General features: G+C 21.9%; 4 protein-coding genes across 4 annotated transcripts; all 4 read left to right on the top strand. All coding sequences in view use genetic code 6, as the record gives it.

Moving 5' to 3' along the window:
- Positions 1-672: 672 nt before the first annotated feature.
- On the top strand, positions 673-3,616 carry TTHERM_00102620 (transmembrane protein, putative; the record flags this gene model as incomplete). Its single annotated transcript, XM_001012212.3, has 6 exons — positions 673-755; positions 826-1,041; positions 1,101-2,123; positions 2,679-2,799; positions 2,860-3,477; positions 3,587-3,616. 6 exons carry the CDS (start codon positions 673-675, stop codon positions 3,614-3,616), a joined length of 2,091 nt encoding a protein of 696 aa, XP_001012212.3.
- A 3,093-nt stretch (positions 3,617-6,709) lies between these two features.
- Positions 6,710-6,970, top strand: TTHERM_000102619 (transmembrane protein, putative; the record flags this gene model as incomplete). The annotated part of the gene is made up of 1 exon (XM_012796622.1): positions 6,710-6,970. The coding sequence occupies one exon, from the start codon at positions 6,710-6,712 to the stop codon at positions 6,968-6,970; it is 261 nt and encodes an 86-aa protein (XP_012652076.1).
- Positions 6,971-7,176: 206 nt separating this feature from the next.
- TTHERM_00102610 (transmembrane protein, putative) lies at positions 7,177-8,704 on the top strand (the record flags this gene model as incomplete). The annotated part of the gene is made up of 4 exons (XM_001012211.3): positions 7,177-7,646; positions 7,878-8,107; positions 8,258-8,533; positions 8,622-8,704. 4 exons carry the CDS (start codon positions 7,177-7,179, stop codon positions 8,702-8,704), a joined length of 1,059 nt encoding a protein of 352 aa, XP_001012211.3.
- Positions 8,705-13,446: 4,742 nt separating this feature from the next.
- TTHERM_00102600 (transmembrane protein, putative) lies at positions 13,447-16,533 on the top strand (the record flags this gene model as incomplete). Its single annotated transcript, XM_001012210.3, has 3 exons — positions 13,447-16,045; positions 16,145-16,266; positions 16,366-16,533. 3 exons carry the CDS (start codon positions 13,447-13,449, stop codon positions 16,531-16,533), a joined length of 2,889 nt encoding a protein of 962 aa, XP_001012210.3.
- Between the last annotated feature and the right edge of the window lie 770 nt (positions 16,534-17,303).

The following is a 17,303-nucleotide window of genomic DNA, read 5'->3' as shown; positions in this document are numbered from 1 at the left end:
AAAAGTAATAATTTTTATTTATTTAATTATTGGTTTTTAAATATCTTCAAAAATAATTAGAGTCAAAACTATTAATTATCTTTTTAATTTGGGGGTTTATAGATACTAGTACAAAACTAAAATTTTTCTTTCTAAATATTTACAATAACTATTATTTATAGAGTATGTAGTTTACTATAACCTAATTACCCTATCAAAAAAAAATCAAAAATATATATTGTAATAAATTTCATTAATTTATGAAGTAAGGCTTAAGAATCCAAAATAAATTAAACTACAATGAAAATAGTTATAGCTTAACTCTAACTAATTTTAGCATTTAATTGCTTCACAATAAGCTCACTATGATAAATAAAAAGTGCCTAGCATAACTTCATAATAAATTTATTAAAAAAAACAAAATGTTTTGATTATATATTAAATAAAAATAACAATAATAATTTTAAAAATCTAGTAAAAGAAATGATAAAGATTACAACTTTATTAATAATTTTAATTGAATATTCTTTACAATTCTATTAAAAGGACCTAGTTTCTATAAAAGAATAATCAAATCAAATACTAAACATATTTATTAGTGATTAATCTTAACAAACGAAAAATGAATATACATTAAGTTATAAAGAAAAACAAATTTACCTATATTCAGATGAAATTGATTAGTTATAAATCATGATAAAGTATTTAGTATTTGATTAAAATTAAATCAAGCACGAAAAAACCTTAAAATTTGATGATTTTTCTATTGTATTAAGGTAAAAATAAATAAAATTTATTGATAAAATTAAATAAGAATTTCATTTAATTTTTTATATTTCATATTAGTACTACAGACATAAAGGATTAGCAAAGTTTTATAGGAATTAAATTTATTATTAACAATTCTTTAATTCAAGAAGATTTCAATATAGAGAAATAGAATGTATTAGATCTTATACATAAATCTACTTAAGATTTATCAAGTACGCATGAGCTATCTTAAAGCGAAGATGAAAAATTACTTTTAAATTTTGAGTAAATGATTAATTGCATTAAAAATAAGTAAATTTTTTGCAAATTAATTAATTAAATTTTATTACTCTTTTATGTTTTATAAAAAGAACAAAATGCTAATTTTTCGATCCATTAAAAGTTCTCCAAAATAAATCTTTAATCAATAAATTTATTCATTTTGGAGAAGATTTTACTTTGAATAACTCATAAGATAGAATACCTAAATAAATGAATAGTGTCGTTCATCACTTTTTTAGCATGTAAAAAGATATTAAAAGTTAAAAATCAAGAAAATTACTATAATGCGAAGGCTGTAATGATTGTACTACATTTGTTATCCAAACTGTTTGTAATGAAGAATGCATTCTAGGATATTTTCCTAATGAAGTATTTTTTGGAAAGTAATGTAAAAAATGTCATTAAAGTTGTTTAGGATGTGATAAAGAAGGACCTAACGGGTGTACATCTTGTGATTAAGATTCATAGCTTTATTAGAATAAATGTTGTAGAATAAAAAATGGTGAATTTTACAATTAGTAAACGAAAAAATGTGAATAGTGTCCATAAAATTGTTAAATTTGTATTGAACCTAATAATTGCAAGTAATGCATGGTTAACTATGAATTAAACTCATTAAATTAATGTTTATGCCTCTATGGCTAATACTTCGATGATAATACGAAATCTTGCTTAGATTGTGATAAATCATGCAAAACTTGCAAATAAACTTCTAAGAGTTGTACTTCATGTTAAGATTTTCAATTTTTAAACACTTAGAGTCTAACATGTTAAAACTCTTGCGATCAAGCTGGATATTATGCTTTAGAAAAAAATTGTTTGCCTTGTGATTCAGCATGCTTAACTTGCTCTGGATCTTCTAAAAATTGCACTTCTTGTAAATTTGGTTAATTATTAAATATTTAGTCTTAAACTTGTATAGATGAGTGCCCAACAAACGGATTTTATATTGAGAAAAAAAAATGCATACCTTGCGATTCCTCTTGTAGTACATGTTCAGGATCTTCTAAATGTACTACTTGCGCTAAGAATTTTTATTAATATGGAGGAGATAATCTTTGCAAACCTTGCAATAATACTTCCCTTAATCCTGATATTATTACTTATTAAATGTAAAATTGCGCATAAATTATTTAATAGTGTTTGTTAAATCCTCGAACATAAACTTATGAGTTAACTTCAATATGTTAGATATGTAAAAGTAATTTTGTATTAGCAAATAATAAATGTATTAATCAATGTTCTGACATAACATAAAATTATGAATATAATAATATTTTATAATAATGCTAATGTTCTTCTTCAAACCCCTACTAGCATAATTAATCTAATAATAATATATTTTGCTTTTAGCTTTAATTACCTGGCTACAACTGTGACTCAAATAAAATATGCAATCAATGCTTTTAACCTAACTGCTAAGTCTGCGCTAATCTGTAAATATGTACAATTTGTTTAAATGGCTTTTATCTATGGTAGAACGATTGCCTTCAAACTTGTGAATCTAGTAAAGGCTTAGAGTCTTCTCAGTCTAAAAAAGAATGTGTTTGCATTTAAGACTATATTTATTATGCTCCTAAAAAAATTTGTATTTTATAGCTCTAAATAAGCCAAATCCAACTTACAAAAGATACTTAATATAATATTATTAATATTATTTTTAATAGAGCTCCATATAATGCTGAATTAAAAACAATAAGTTTGTAAATCGACCCTCTTAAGCTAATCCAAAATAGAGATTACACAATTATTTCATAGCAATAAAGTGATAATAATTTAATATTCTAAGTCTCATTTTAACAAAATATTAAAATTAGCTAATTAGTAATTAATTATAATAATAAATAGTCCATTTACTAAGTTTAAAATACAATACTAACATCTGATTATGTTAACATTAATTTATAAAATAAACAAAATGCTGTAAATAATGTAAAAAGCTTAGGATAAAGCTTATCTACATAAGAAGGACTTATTTAATCTATAATTAATATTCTTAAAAACTTTTAAATTTTGTGTTTGCTTTCTAACTTCGTTCAATTATTAGGACCTCTAATTGTTTTTAAAGCATAATTACCTTAGCCTTTATATACAGGAGCCCTTTTAGGAGCATCTTTTATTTTTACAGAAATTCCAAGCCCAGATGAGCTAAGTATTAATTCAAATACAACATCAAATGAAGATATTGATAACCATAAGAAGCTTTTATAATAACTTGGTTTTAAAGATAATATTTATCAAAATTTAGCCCTCCCACATTTATTGTTAATTATATCAGTAATTATATCTTTATTGTGTCTATTTGCAAGATAGGTCATAGAAGGTAAGCAATATACTATTAGAATAGTGAACTTCTTGGTTAATATTATGTCATAATTGCACCAAGGATATATTTCTTGCACCTTACTTAGTATATATTACTCTTTAGAATACTCATCTCAAAAATAGTATGCAATAATGCAATTAGTAACTCATGTTATATTCATTATTCTAATAGTAGCAATTATGTTAAAAAAGGATAATTAATATATAGAAAACAACACACCGAATTTTACTTTAAATTTAAATATAAAAGCGAGAGGATGGAGAAGCTATTTGGTGTTGAGTTATTTAAAGAAATACATTTGTATAACCTTAATTTATGTATTATACTCAAATCCAATAGCATGTGGAGCTATCATAGCAGCTATTTTCATGTGCTTTGCTATTTATTTATTTTACTACAGATTCTTCATTAATAATTTTTTTATAATTTATAAAATATTTTAAGAGCTTTTGGTTTCCATAGCCTTTATTTTATTTATTATCAGTGTGAAAAAGCAGTAAGATATTATAGAATAAGATGTAATTAGTGATGAATAAATGATAAATGTTATTTAATTTAGTTTAATAGCTTTGATATTTCTAATAATTTGTTTACTAACAAGCTTGATTTTATTTCTGGTAAGAAGTGGAATCTAAATATATTCTTTTATAAAACTTGCAAGGAATTACTTTAGAAATAAAAATAAAATAGATTTCAATGATCAAGGTTTAAATGTGATAATAGATCATCTTAATAGTTCTAAAATTTTTCAATTTGAATTATCTAATACTCCTTATTTAAATAATAATACCTTTAATAAAAATAAAATAAAATCATAAAATTCTATTTAAAATGTTTGATTGTATATTTTACTTATTATTGTGTATCCTGCTTAATTAGACATAATTAATCATATAATTATCTATCTAAATTTATTTTTAATTCATAAAATTTTAAGACTCTTACCTCGCAACTCCTTCGAATACCTTAACAAGGTTTTACTGTATGTATATTTTTTAAATAAATAAAAGCACTTTTACTTTACACATTTACATATAAAGAGTTTAATTTACTTAACCTTGTTATTGCTGGAATTTATCAAAAAAATTATGTCTACAGTCAAATTTTTAATAAAAAATAAATTAAAACAATCAATAATCAATCTAATCTTTAATTTCAAAAATATTACTAATTTTTTTAGTCGAAATCCATTAATCTTATTAGCCATGTTAGTATTTTCTAATTATTTTTAAGAAATTTCTAATAATATTCTATTAAATACCAATAAGGAAAAAAATAGAATAAATTCATTCAATTATATTTAATATAAAAGTTAAATTAGTTACTAAAAAATATATATATTTACTTTAAAGCAAGTTTAAAGTTTTACAATGAAATATATGTTAAATCAAAATGTTACAATTATTACATACATATTTTTTTGATGTTGAGTTTTATCTTTACATATTTTAATTCATTAACTTTTGAGTAAAAATAGATAAAGAACAAAAAATAAAATTTTAATCTTTAATGATTTTAAGTTAATAAATCCTGCTTGAATTAATTTCAAAACAATAAATATCTAATGTAAGAAATATGAAGTTATGATTTTAATTTTAATTTAAATAAAATAATAAAATTAATAATTGCTGAACAAACAGTAAAAAGGAGTATCAAGATAATTTTTTTCAATTACTAAATCTGATTATTAGTAAATTGCATTTGTTACATACATTTTATGATTTTAATTTGATTAATTTACATATTTTAATTACAAATCTCAATTACTTCTTTGAATAAATAAAGTAAACAATAAAGATTTTTTAAGAAAAAAATAAGTTAATTATTACCAAAAAAGGTAATTATTTGTATTCATTTAATTATTAGTTTTTAAAAGTCTTCAAAAATAATTCCAGTCAAAACTATAAATTATCTTTTTAATTTGGGGGTTTTTAGAAGATGCTACTTTACTAAAAATTTTCTATTTAAAGATTTACAATAAATATTATTTTGAGGGTTTGTAGTTTACTTTAACCGAATTACCCTATCAAAAAAAGTCAAAAATATATATTGTAATATAAAATAGCAAATAATAGAAATTAATTTGATTAATTTCTTATGTAAAGCTTAAAAATCCAAAATAAATTTAATCACCATGATAATAATTATAGCTTAACTTTTACTAATTTTAGCATTTAATTGCTTAACAATAAGCTCACTCAGATAAATGAAAAATGCCTCACATTACTTCATAATAAATTTATTAAAAAAATCAAAATGTTTTGATTATATTTTAAAAAATAATAACAATAATAATTTTAAAAATCTCATCTTAGTAATGATAAAGATTGCAACTTTATTAATAATTTTAATTGAATATTCTTTACAATTCTATTTAAAGAACCTAGTTTCTATAAAAGAATAATCAAATCAAGTTCTAAACATAATTTTAAGTGATTCATCTTAGCAAACTATAAATGAATTTACATTAAGTTATAAAGAAAAACAAATTTACCAATATTTGGATTCTATAAATTAGTTGTAAATTGTTATAAAGTATTTAGTATTTGATTAAAATTAATTCAAGGATGAAAGAATCTTAAGATTTGGTTATTTTTCTATTGTATTAAGGTAATAAAAAATAAATTTATTGATAAAAATTAAAATTATATTTCATTTAATTTTTTATATTTCATATTAGTACAACAGACATAAAGGATAATCAAAGCTTTATTGGAATTAAATTTATTTTTAATAATTCTTTAATTCCAGAAGATTTCTATATTGAGAAATAGAGTTTATTAGATCTTATACAGAAACCTACTTAAGATTTATCAAGTACGCATGAGCTATCTTAAAGCAAAAATGAAAAATTACTTTTAAATATTTAGTAAATGATTAATTGCATTAAAAATAAGTATATTTTTTTTCAAATTAATTTAATTTTATTAATCTTTTATATTTTATAAAAAAGAACAAAATGTTAATTTTTCGATCCATTAAAAAGACTCCAAAATAAATATTTAATCAATAAATTTATTCTTTTTGGAGAAGATTTTAATTTGAATAACTCATAAGATAGAATACCTAAATAAATGAAAAGTGGCGTTCATAACTTTTTTAGCAATTCAAAATATATTAAAAGTTAAAAAATAAGAATACTACAAGAAGAATGCACTCTTGAAGGTTGTAATAAATGTAAAATAGTTATTACCTAAACTGTCTGTGATGAAGAATGTATTCTAGGATATTATACTGATTATTAATTTTTTGGAAAGTATTGTAAAAAATGTGATTAAAGTTGTTTAGGATGTGATTAAGAAGGACCTAATAGGTGTACATCTTGTAAGTAAGGTTCATAACTTTATTTAAATAAATGTTGTAGAATAAATAATGGTGAATTTTACAATTACAAAACAAAGAAATGTGAACAGTGTCCATTAAATTGTTAAATTTGCAATGAACCTAATAGTTGCAAGTAGTGCATGGCTAATTATTAACTTAATTCATTAAAATAATGCCTGTGCCTCTAGAGTTAATATTTTGATAATGAAACAAAATCTTGCTTAGATTGTGATAAATCATGCAAAACTTGCAAATAAACTTCTAAAATATGTACTTCTTGCTAAGAATTTCAATTTTTAAATACTTTGAGTTAAACATGTTAAAACTCTTGCAATTAAGATGGATTTTATGCTTTAGAAAATAATTGCTTACCTTGTGATTCAGCTTGCTTAACTTGCTCTCTATCTTCTAAAAATTGCACTTCTTGTAAATTTGGTTAATTATTAAATATTTAGTCTTAAACTTGTATAGATGAGTGCCCAAAAAACGGCTTTTATATTGAGAAAAAAAAATGTATGCCTTGCGATTCCTCTTGTAGTACATGTTCAGAATCTTCTAAATGTACTACTTGCGCTAATAATTTGTATCAATATGGAGGAGATAATCTTTGCAAACATTGTCATAAAACTTCCCTTAATCCTGCTATTATTACATAGTAAATGTAAAATTGCGCATAAATTATTCAAAAGTGTTTGTTAAATCCTGAAACATAAATTTATGAGTTAACTTCAATATGTTAGAAATGTAAAGGTAATTTTGTATTAGCAAATAATAAATGTATTAATCAATGTTCTGACATAGCATAAAATTATGAATATAATAATATTTTATAATAATGTTAATGTTCATCTTCAAGCCCCTACTAGCATAATTAACCTAATAATAATATATTTTGCTACAAATTTTAATTACCTGGCTACTACTGTGACTCAAATAAAATATGTAATCCATGCTTACAACCTCACTGCTAAGTCTGCACTAATCAGTAAATATGCACAATTTGTTTAAATGACTTTTATCTATGGTAGAACGACTGTCTTCAAACTTGTGAATTTAGTAAAGGTCTAGAGTCTTCTCACTCTAACAATGAGTGTGTTTGCATTAAAGACTATATTTTTTATGCTCCTAAAAAAATTTGTATTTTATAGCTCTAAATAAGCCAAATCTAACTTACAAAAAATACTTAATATAATATTATTAATATTATTTTTAATAGAGCTCCATATAATGATGAATTAAAAACAATAAGTTTGTAAATAGACCCTCCTAAGCTAATCCAAAATAGAGATTACACAATCGTTTCATAGTAATAAAGTGATAATAATTTAATGTTCTAAGTCTCAGTTTAGCAAAATATTAAAATCAGTTAAATAGTTATTAATTATAATAATAAACAATCCATCTACTAAGTTTAAAATACAATACTAACATCAGATTATGTTAATAGTAATTTATAAAATAAACAAGGCGCTATAGATAATGTAAAAAGCTTAGGATAAAGCTTATCTACATAATAAGGACTTCTTTAATCTATAATTAATATTCTTAAAAACTTTTAAATTTTGTGTTTGCTTTCTAACTTCGTTCAATTATTAGGACCTCTAATTGTTTTTAAAGCATAATTACCTTAGCCTTTATATACTGGAGCCCTTTTAGGAGCATCTTTTATATTTACAGAAATTCCAAGCCCAGATGAGCTAAGTATTAATTCAAATACAACCTCAAATGAAGATATTGATAACCATAAGAAGCTTTTATAATAGCTTGGGTTTAAAGATAATATTTATCAAAATTTAGCCCTCCCACATTTATTGTTAATTATATCAGTAATTATATCTTTATTATGTCTATTTGCAAGATAGGTCATGGAAGGTAAACAATATACTATAACAGTAGTGAACTTTTTGGTTAACATTATGTCATAACTGCAACAAGGATATATTACTTGTACATTACTTAGTATATACTACTCATTAGAATACTCATCTCAAAAATAGTATGCAATAATGCAATTAATAATTCATGTTATATTTATTATTCTGATAGTAGCAATTATGTTAAAAAAGGATAATTAATATATAGAAATCAACACACCGAATTTTGCTTTAAACTTAAATGTAAAAGCGAGAGGATGGAGAAGCTATTTGGTGTTGAGTTATTTGAAGAAATACATTTGTATAACCTTAATTTATGTATTATACTCAAATCCAATAGCATGTGGTGCTATAATAGCAGCTATTTTCATATGCTTTGCTATTTATTTATTATACTACAGATTCTTTATAAATAAATATTTTATAATTTATAAAATATTTTAAGAGCTTTTAATTTCAATAGCCTTTATATTATTTGTTATCAGTGTGAAGAAGCAGTAAGATATTATAGAATAAGATGGAATTAGTGATGAATAAATGATAAATGTTATTTAATTTAGTTTAATAGCTTTGATAGTTTTAATAATTTGTTTAATAACAAGTTTAATTTTGTTTATGGTAAGAAGTGGAATCTAAATATTTTATTTTGTATAATTTACAAGGAATTACTTTAGAAATAAAAATAAAATAGATTACACTGATCAAGGTTTAAATATGATAATAGATCATCTTAACTGTTCAAAAATTTCTCAATTTGAATTATCTAATACTCCTTAATCATATAATAACTCGTTTAATAAACAAAAGAAAAAATTACAATCATAAAATTCTATTTAAAATGTTTGATTGTATATTTTATTTATTAATTATTGTGATACCTTCTTGAATATATAAATCATCCAATTATCTATTAAAAATTTTAAATATGTTACTAAATTGAAAAATTTAAACTAAAATTTAAAAATAACGTTGATATCTCATAAATTGGATTCTTACCTCCATAAATTTTAACTTTCACCATTCTAATTTAATAGAATTACAATGTCGGTGAAAATATAATTGAAAAATAACTTTTATGAGGTACTTAAAACTTTTTTATACCATATCATTAACTATTTCTTTGGTGATTATTAAAAGAAAATCCAAATAACACAAATATGATTTTCAACTCCTATGCAAGTGCTATTTCATAAAATTTTATTTTATTCTCATCCAATTATTTCTTCAATTCTAATTTTCCAGCATAATTAAGATAAAACTTTGTATTTGATATTACTATACGATATTAGGTTCTATCAAGAATAATAATTTACTAAACTAAAATATTTTGTAGTATTAAACAGTTTTCTGCCAAAAAATAATTATTATATACTTCCATCCATATTTGTAAATAATCATATAATTGAATATGAGATATTCTTATTTTATTGTACTTTATTTATTATTTAATAGAATTATTATACTTTTTTATTATTTAATAAAATGATAATTAATCAGCCTAAATCAAGCTCAAAACCCCCACCTCATTGTCATCATTGATTTATATTTAATAAATATAATTTTAGTTTTTTATGAAACTCTCTGATTAGTATTATCCTAAACAGTGATTGCAGAATATTTGTAATTTGAAAAAAAATATCTTAATATAATCAAATATATTCTACTAGGCCACTGGAATAAAACAAAAATAATTCCTAATTTCATATTATTTTTAAATTTTCTATCAATTAATTATTGATTAGATTTTTATTTACAAAATTAGTTTTACTTTGTGTTTATTATCAATTTTTTATATTTTAATTCTAAATAATTTTCAATATATAAAACAAGTATTAAATTAAAAGGGAAAACAATTTTTACTATTAAGAGTAAAGTTATGAAAGATTGATTAATTAAGATTTAAAAATTGATCTGAATTTTTAAATTTTGATAGATTTTCAAGAATTTTAAAATTCTTTGAATTAAGTTTCATTCGTTAATGAATGAAAACATAAATTTTATGTTTAATTAAATTTTATTTTTAAATGTAGGAAATGTTTACAAATTTTACCGTAAAACATTGTTAAGGAAAATGAATTGGTTGCGAGGTAAGAGTTTTAAAATTTTGGGATTATTCTCAAATAAAAAATGAATGAAAACCTCAATAAATAGAAAATTTATTGTGAGGTTTTATGGTCTTTATTGAGGATAGTTTTTGTAATTTTTATTAATTTTTTTGAATCCACATGCTATTTAAAATCTAAATAAATAATAATTAATTAGAAATATTAGCATTATAATTTTATTTTAAATTTATAAGAAAATTTATTTTTCTTATTAAAAAAATTATCTAGTTGATCACTCTTTATATCAGTCATCAAACATTTTTAAAATAGCAAATTGTTATATATATTTTTGTTGTAAATAATTTTTATTAATACACAAATTAATTTACAAAAAATATTAATTAATTTTTAGTAGATATTAATGAAACACATAAATATAATATTTATCAAAATATTTTTTTAAAAAGATCTAAATATTTATAAATGTGCATTATTAGTGTAATTAATGAATATTGTTTTTTTTGATTAGTATGGACATATATTACATCCTATTACTAATTATAATTTATTTAAAAGTTTTGTAAAAACAATGATTTTAATTCAGGTGAATTTTGATAAGTTAATAAAAATTCTGGTTTTAGATTATTTTTATCAAAAGATGAGAAAGTTTTCAATCATATGAATTTAACTTGAATCACTTATAAATATATTTTGAATAAATATTATTTTCCAAAATTGTAGAAGACTAATTAAATAACTAATTTTACAAAAATAGACTTTAAGTTTGTAGATTGTCTAAAATATAGCTATTTCATATTAATTTTAACAAAATATATTCTAGTATTTATTATATTACATTTTAAGCTTAAATATATCATTATAGTGAATAATTTAATTTAAATTTCAAATAATTACATTTTTTAAATTTTAAATAAAATATTGGTTACGCTCATTTAATAATCACGCATTCATTGCAATATTGAATTTTTTATGTTACAGAAAGTTATTTGTTTTCAAAAGAAATATTATTATGTTTTTTGTAAAGAAAGTTGGTAATAGATCTATCTGGAAAAATAATTTAAAATATACATTTAATATTTAGAATTTTTAAAAAATGTATATAATTAAAATTTAAGTTATTTAAAAGAAATATTCATAGCATAATTTTTCTACTCTAAAAGGTATTGTAATAAAAACAAATTATTTTCATTTAAATATCTGTAAGTTGTAAATAAAATTCAATTTGTTATCCAATGAACAATTTAATCAATAATTAATTCAATTTGTTAATCATTCATCATAAATTAACAATATTATGATAATTTTTTGTCATTTTATAATTCTTTTAACTTACAGTAAAAAATGATTGGTTTTTCTTGATTTAGTTTTCAATTAATTAATTGAATAAATTATTAAGTTAATAATCTAATTTTTGAAATCTTCCTTTAATAAAAGTAGATGAAAAAGAAATTTTCTAGCCTAAATTAAATTAATAATTTTTTTTTTATGATCTTTTTCAGGTCAATTTTTACTTGAAATTTAATATTATGGTTTTTTTAAACTGTAAAAAATATAATTAATAATTGAATGCTTCTTTTATTGGCTAAATAAATATTAATAATTTTTTTTTTGCAAAAACAAATTAATTAAAAAAAATAAAACAGTATTCACTATCTGTTCCTTTTTTATAGCTGAGCAAATGCCACAGATTAAATATAAAACTTATTTGTGGTATATACTTTTATAAGCTTTGTTATATATAGAATTGAGTCTAACTTAAGTATGTGAATTGGAATAGATATAGAAATTGAATGAGTTTATTAATAATCAGGCCAAAGTGACCAAATAAACTTTATACTTACAAATCCATTTTAAATAATCTGAAAATATAGTATCATACTAAGTTGAAATTCTCAAACCAATAGAAGCTTTTAAAGAAGGGTACTAAAAAAATGTTCTATATTTCAAAGACTAGAGTTAAATTTGTGAGTAAGTATTTATTATTTTAAGCAATCCATTATTAGTATTTTATCTATTTTATAAAAATTTTGTTAATCAATCATATTTGCTGATTCAAACTCTCATGAAAAATTTTAATTCTTTTATAAATTTGCTTTAAATAACAACTTTTTGATTTAATAACTAAATCTTAAATTGACTTTTATTAATACTTAAAGGAGAGTCTTTAATAAATATTATTTTTTTATATTTCTTTTTTTAAAAGAAAGTAAATAAATATATATGCTCATTTCAACCTTTAAATAATTGTGAAATGTAAAAAATATTTGGCAAAAATATTATTGTTTGGATCTAAAATTATTTATTTATTTGAATTTAAAACAAAATAAAATTTACTTTTCTTTTTTATTATCAAATATCAATAAAATAGTTAATTTTTTTTTACTTATTTCAAAGATTTTAATAACTAATTTTATTTTTATTTAGGAATGAAGATTTAAACCTATTTGATATTAGATACTTAACAAAACATCAAACCCCATAAATATATTGCTTTAATGGATTTTTAATTGTGGTATTTAGTTAAAATGAAGAAGTTAATATCAAATAAGCTTTGTTTAATAAATATACATTAAATTTTAAAGTATTTGTAAGCCAAATTTAATCTCTTAACTAAAAATTAGGAGAAAACATGTAAAATATTTTGTTTGTTTTTACTACTTTAAATTTAATATATTAAATAATTAATAGTATAGAATCTGAACTAATTAGTATTTTTGAATAAGCAAATTAAATAGAATTAATATTAGCTCAGCAAAAGATCAAAGAATATTTTAAATGTTCGATTTCTATTTATAGCTCAAATTATATAGGTACTTAATACCTTGATTAAGAAATAAAATTCAGAATGCTTTCAGGAGGGCCACCAGCAGGACCACCAGCAGGACCACCAGGAAAAGGACCTAATTGCAATATAAATAATTGTGCTTAATGCACTGGAGCTGGTCCAAACACTAATTGTACAAATTGTAATGCAAATTTTGCTTTATAATCAAATAAAAGTTGTTAAACATGTGGGGCTGGGCAATTTTTATAATCTACTTCTAGTCCATGTGGTTAATGCTCTGCTAATTGTTAGACTTGTGTTAACTCTTCTAATTGCTAAGTATGCAATAACAACTATGAATTAAACTCTTCAAATAATTGCTAAGCTTGCTAAATAAATAACGGGTAATACTATGACTCTTAGAATACTAAATGTGGTAATTGCCCGATTAATTGCCTGACTTGTAACAGTTCTACTAATTGCTCTGTATGTTAAAGCGGTTATCAAGTAAATTCTTAAAAAAATGGTTGCTAAGCTTGTTTAATAAATTAAGGATAATATTATGATTCTAGTAAATAAACATGCGGTTAATGTCCTTCTTATTGTTTGACTTGTACGAGTTCTTCGGATTGTAGTTTATGCTCATAAAATTATGAATTAAACTCTTCAAAAAATGGTTGCTAAGCTTGCTTAATAAATTAAGGTTAATATTATGACTCATCTACAAAAACATGTATAAGCTGCTTTTAAAATTGTCTCTAATGTACCAACTAGTCAAGCTGCCAAGTTTGTATTACAGGATACTATCCTAATTCTAATTAATGCTCCCAATGTAATAACTCCTGCCTCACTTGCAAAGGACCAAACTCAAACAATTGTCTTTCTTGCAATAATGGGTATTACTTATACACAGATATCACAACTTGTTCATAAACTTGTAACACATAAGGAGGCTATTTTGCAAGTTAAAATACATGCTCTCCTTGTGATAAAACATGTAGTACTTGTAATGGATCTTCTAATACTCAATGTATTATCTGTGTAACTGGACTTTATAAATATGGTGGAAATAATCTCTGTAGGACTTGCCCAACAATTTCAAATCAAGCTGTAGTAAGTAATTGTCAAAGCTCTCAAAAAGAATGCTTATATAACAACTAAACAAAAAATTATGAGTTAACTGATGTGTGCTCTATATGCATTCAAGGATACACTTTAAGTAACAATAATTGTGTAGATAGTTGCTCTTTAATTGCCCAGAATTACTATTATAATCCTAGCTCTAGTTAATGTTAATGTTCTCCTAGCTATCCATATAAGCACATAAGAAAAGACAATTCTATTTTCTGCAGTAACTATCAGTTACCAGGATTTTATTGTGATGTTAACTAAATTTGCTATGCATGCAATCAATCTAATTGTTAAACGTGCCCTAATTAAAATACTTGTACATTATGTAATAGTGGATACTATCTTTGGTTGAATCAGTGTCTTTAGTAATGTCCATCCTCTTAAAATTTATAAATTTCTAGCTCTTAATCATAGTGTGAATGTATTTAAAATTATATTCTTATCATTCCAGACAATATTTGTATTATTAAGTTGAGTATAACTTCTATTAATCTATCTAAAGACTCTCAATACAATGTAATAACAGTTGTTTTTAACAGAGTACCTTATCCAAATGAGACAAATGGGATTAGCATACAACTAGATCCTGGCAAATTAATTTTAAATACAGATTATTAAATTATATCATAACAACTGATCAGCAACACTGTTGTTTTTAATATATCTGTAGAGTAAAATAGAAGAGTTAATCAAATAGTAGTTACTTACAATAATCAACAAACTACATTCTAATTATAAAATGCTATTCTTACTACAAATACTTATAACAATTCTTAGTAAAGTGTTTAGGGAAAAATTGATAGCGCTACAAGCGCTAGCAAGGCTCTTACTTCTGGTTAAGGAAATGGCTATAGCATAATTCTCGTTCTCAAAAAATTCTAAATTTTGTGTTTCCTTTCAAATTTTATTTAATTTTTTGGACCCTTAATTTTATTTAAAAACTACCTACCTCAAATAGTTTATGTCGGAACAATTCTAGCATCTTCATTTATATTTACTTCTATTCCTGATGCTAGTTAATTAAATACAAATAGTTAAAGTGATAGCACAAGTTAAGGCTCAGCTTCCTCTGAGCAGTAGCTTTTATAAGACTTAGGATTACAAGCAAATTTATACTATGCTCTTCCGATACCAAATATATCTTTAATAATATCAGTAATTATAGTCCTTCTTTGCTGCTTTGCTAGATGGGTTATGAAAGGAAAGCAATATACTATGGAAATAGTAAACTTTTTAATCAATTTAGCATCATCTGTTCAATAAGGCTTTATCACTCCTTCTCTATTTAGCATTTATTACTGCCTAGCATTTACATAAGAGAAATATATTGCTATTATTTAATTGCTTATCCATGCATCCTTTTTTGTTTTAATTTACTATTTTTCTTTTAAAAGAGATGTAAATTATATCGAAAGTTATTTACCCAATTTTGCTTTAAATATTAACACAAAGGCAAAGGGATGGAATACATATTTATTTGCTAGCTACATAAAAAAATATGTTATCATTTTACTAATTTTAACTATTCCCACTCACCCTATTGCTTGTTGTATAATTCTATCAATTATTTTTGGATGCTTTGGATTATACATTTTATATTTTAGATTTTTTAACAGTAAATTTATCAATATATACAAAATAATTTAAGAGTTTTTAATCTCTGTTTCAGTAATTCTGTTTATGATATGCATTAAGAAACAATAGGATATTTTAAACTAAGATGCAATATCTGATAATGATCTAAAAAGTATAGATGAATTTAGCTTTATAGTAATAATAATGCTAGTAATTTGTTTAATGATGAGTTTCATCTTGTTCTTAGTAAGATTAACAATCTAACTAGTAGAAATTTTTTAAAAACTAAAAAAGTATTTAACCAAAAAAAATGAATAAGAGCAGCTTACTGAATCGCTTGATTAAATATTGGACTAATTTAACTCATTTCAGTAAAAAAAAGTGGTTTTTAACAAAGTTCTAGTAAAAAAAGAAAGTTTAAACTTTAAAGAATAATCATAAAAAATTGATTTCGAATAATGAAATGATATTTAGAATTTAAATATTCAAAGATCATTTTTTGTATATAAATATTAAATAATTTAACAAATTTATAACTTTAAAAATTATGAATAAATTTAATTCATAAATTATAAAAAAAATATCATAAAAATAAATTTATTTACTTTGTAATCTAAATGTTTTCTAAAATTGGAATTTTAAAATAAAATTTATCAAATAACTAATTTTAATTAACTATATATATATCTATAGAAATGCTACTTAGTAAATTGAAAATTTTTTCATGGTATATACTTCTTTAAAGTGACATATTTGCTGAATTATATACTAGTTATGCATGCGATTTGTTTTTAAAAAATAGACTTTAAGCTTTTAATATAGCTTTTTCATATTAGTTATCAAAACAAGAGTATAGTATATATAATATAATTTTTTAAGCGCTTAAATATATCATTATAATTTAATAATGAGTAATTAAATTTCAATTTCAAATTATTAATTACATTCTTAAAATTTAATAAAAAGTATTGGTTACACTCTTTTAATAATAACACACGAATTATGTAATTGTAAGGTATTTGTATTCAAAAGAAAAAACATTACGCTTTTTGCAAAGAAATTTGGTAATAAATATATGGAAAAATAATTTGGGACAAATCATTTATTATTGGGAAAATAATTTAAAAAATATATAACTTAAAATTTAAAATATACATAGCATAATTTTTCTTCTCAAAAAGTATTAAAGAGAAAAAAAATGATTTGATTTAAATATCTGTAAGTTGTAATTA

Source organism: Tetrahymena thermophila, assembly GCF_000189635.1.
Source record: "Tetrahymena thermophila SB210 genomic scaffold scf_8254716, whole genome shotgun sequence".
NCBI lineage: Eukaryota > Ciliophora > Oligohymenophorea > Hymenostomatida > Tetrahymenidae > Tetrahymena > Tetrahymena thermophila.
This window is presented reverse-complemented; position numbering and strand designations above follow the sequence as displayed.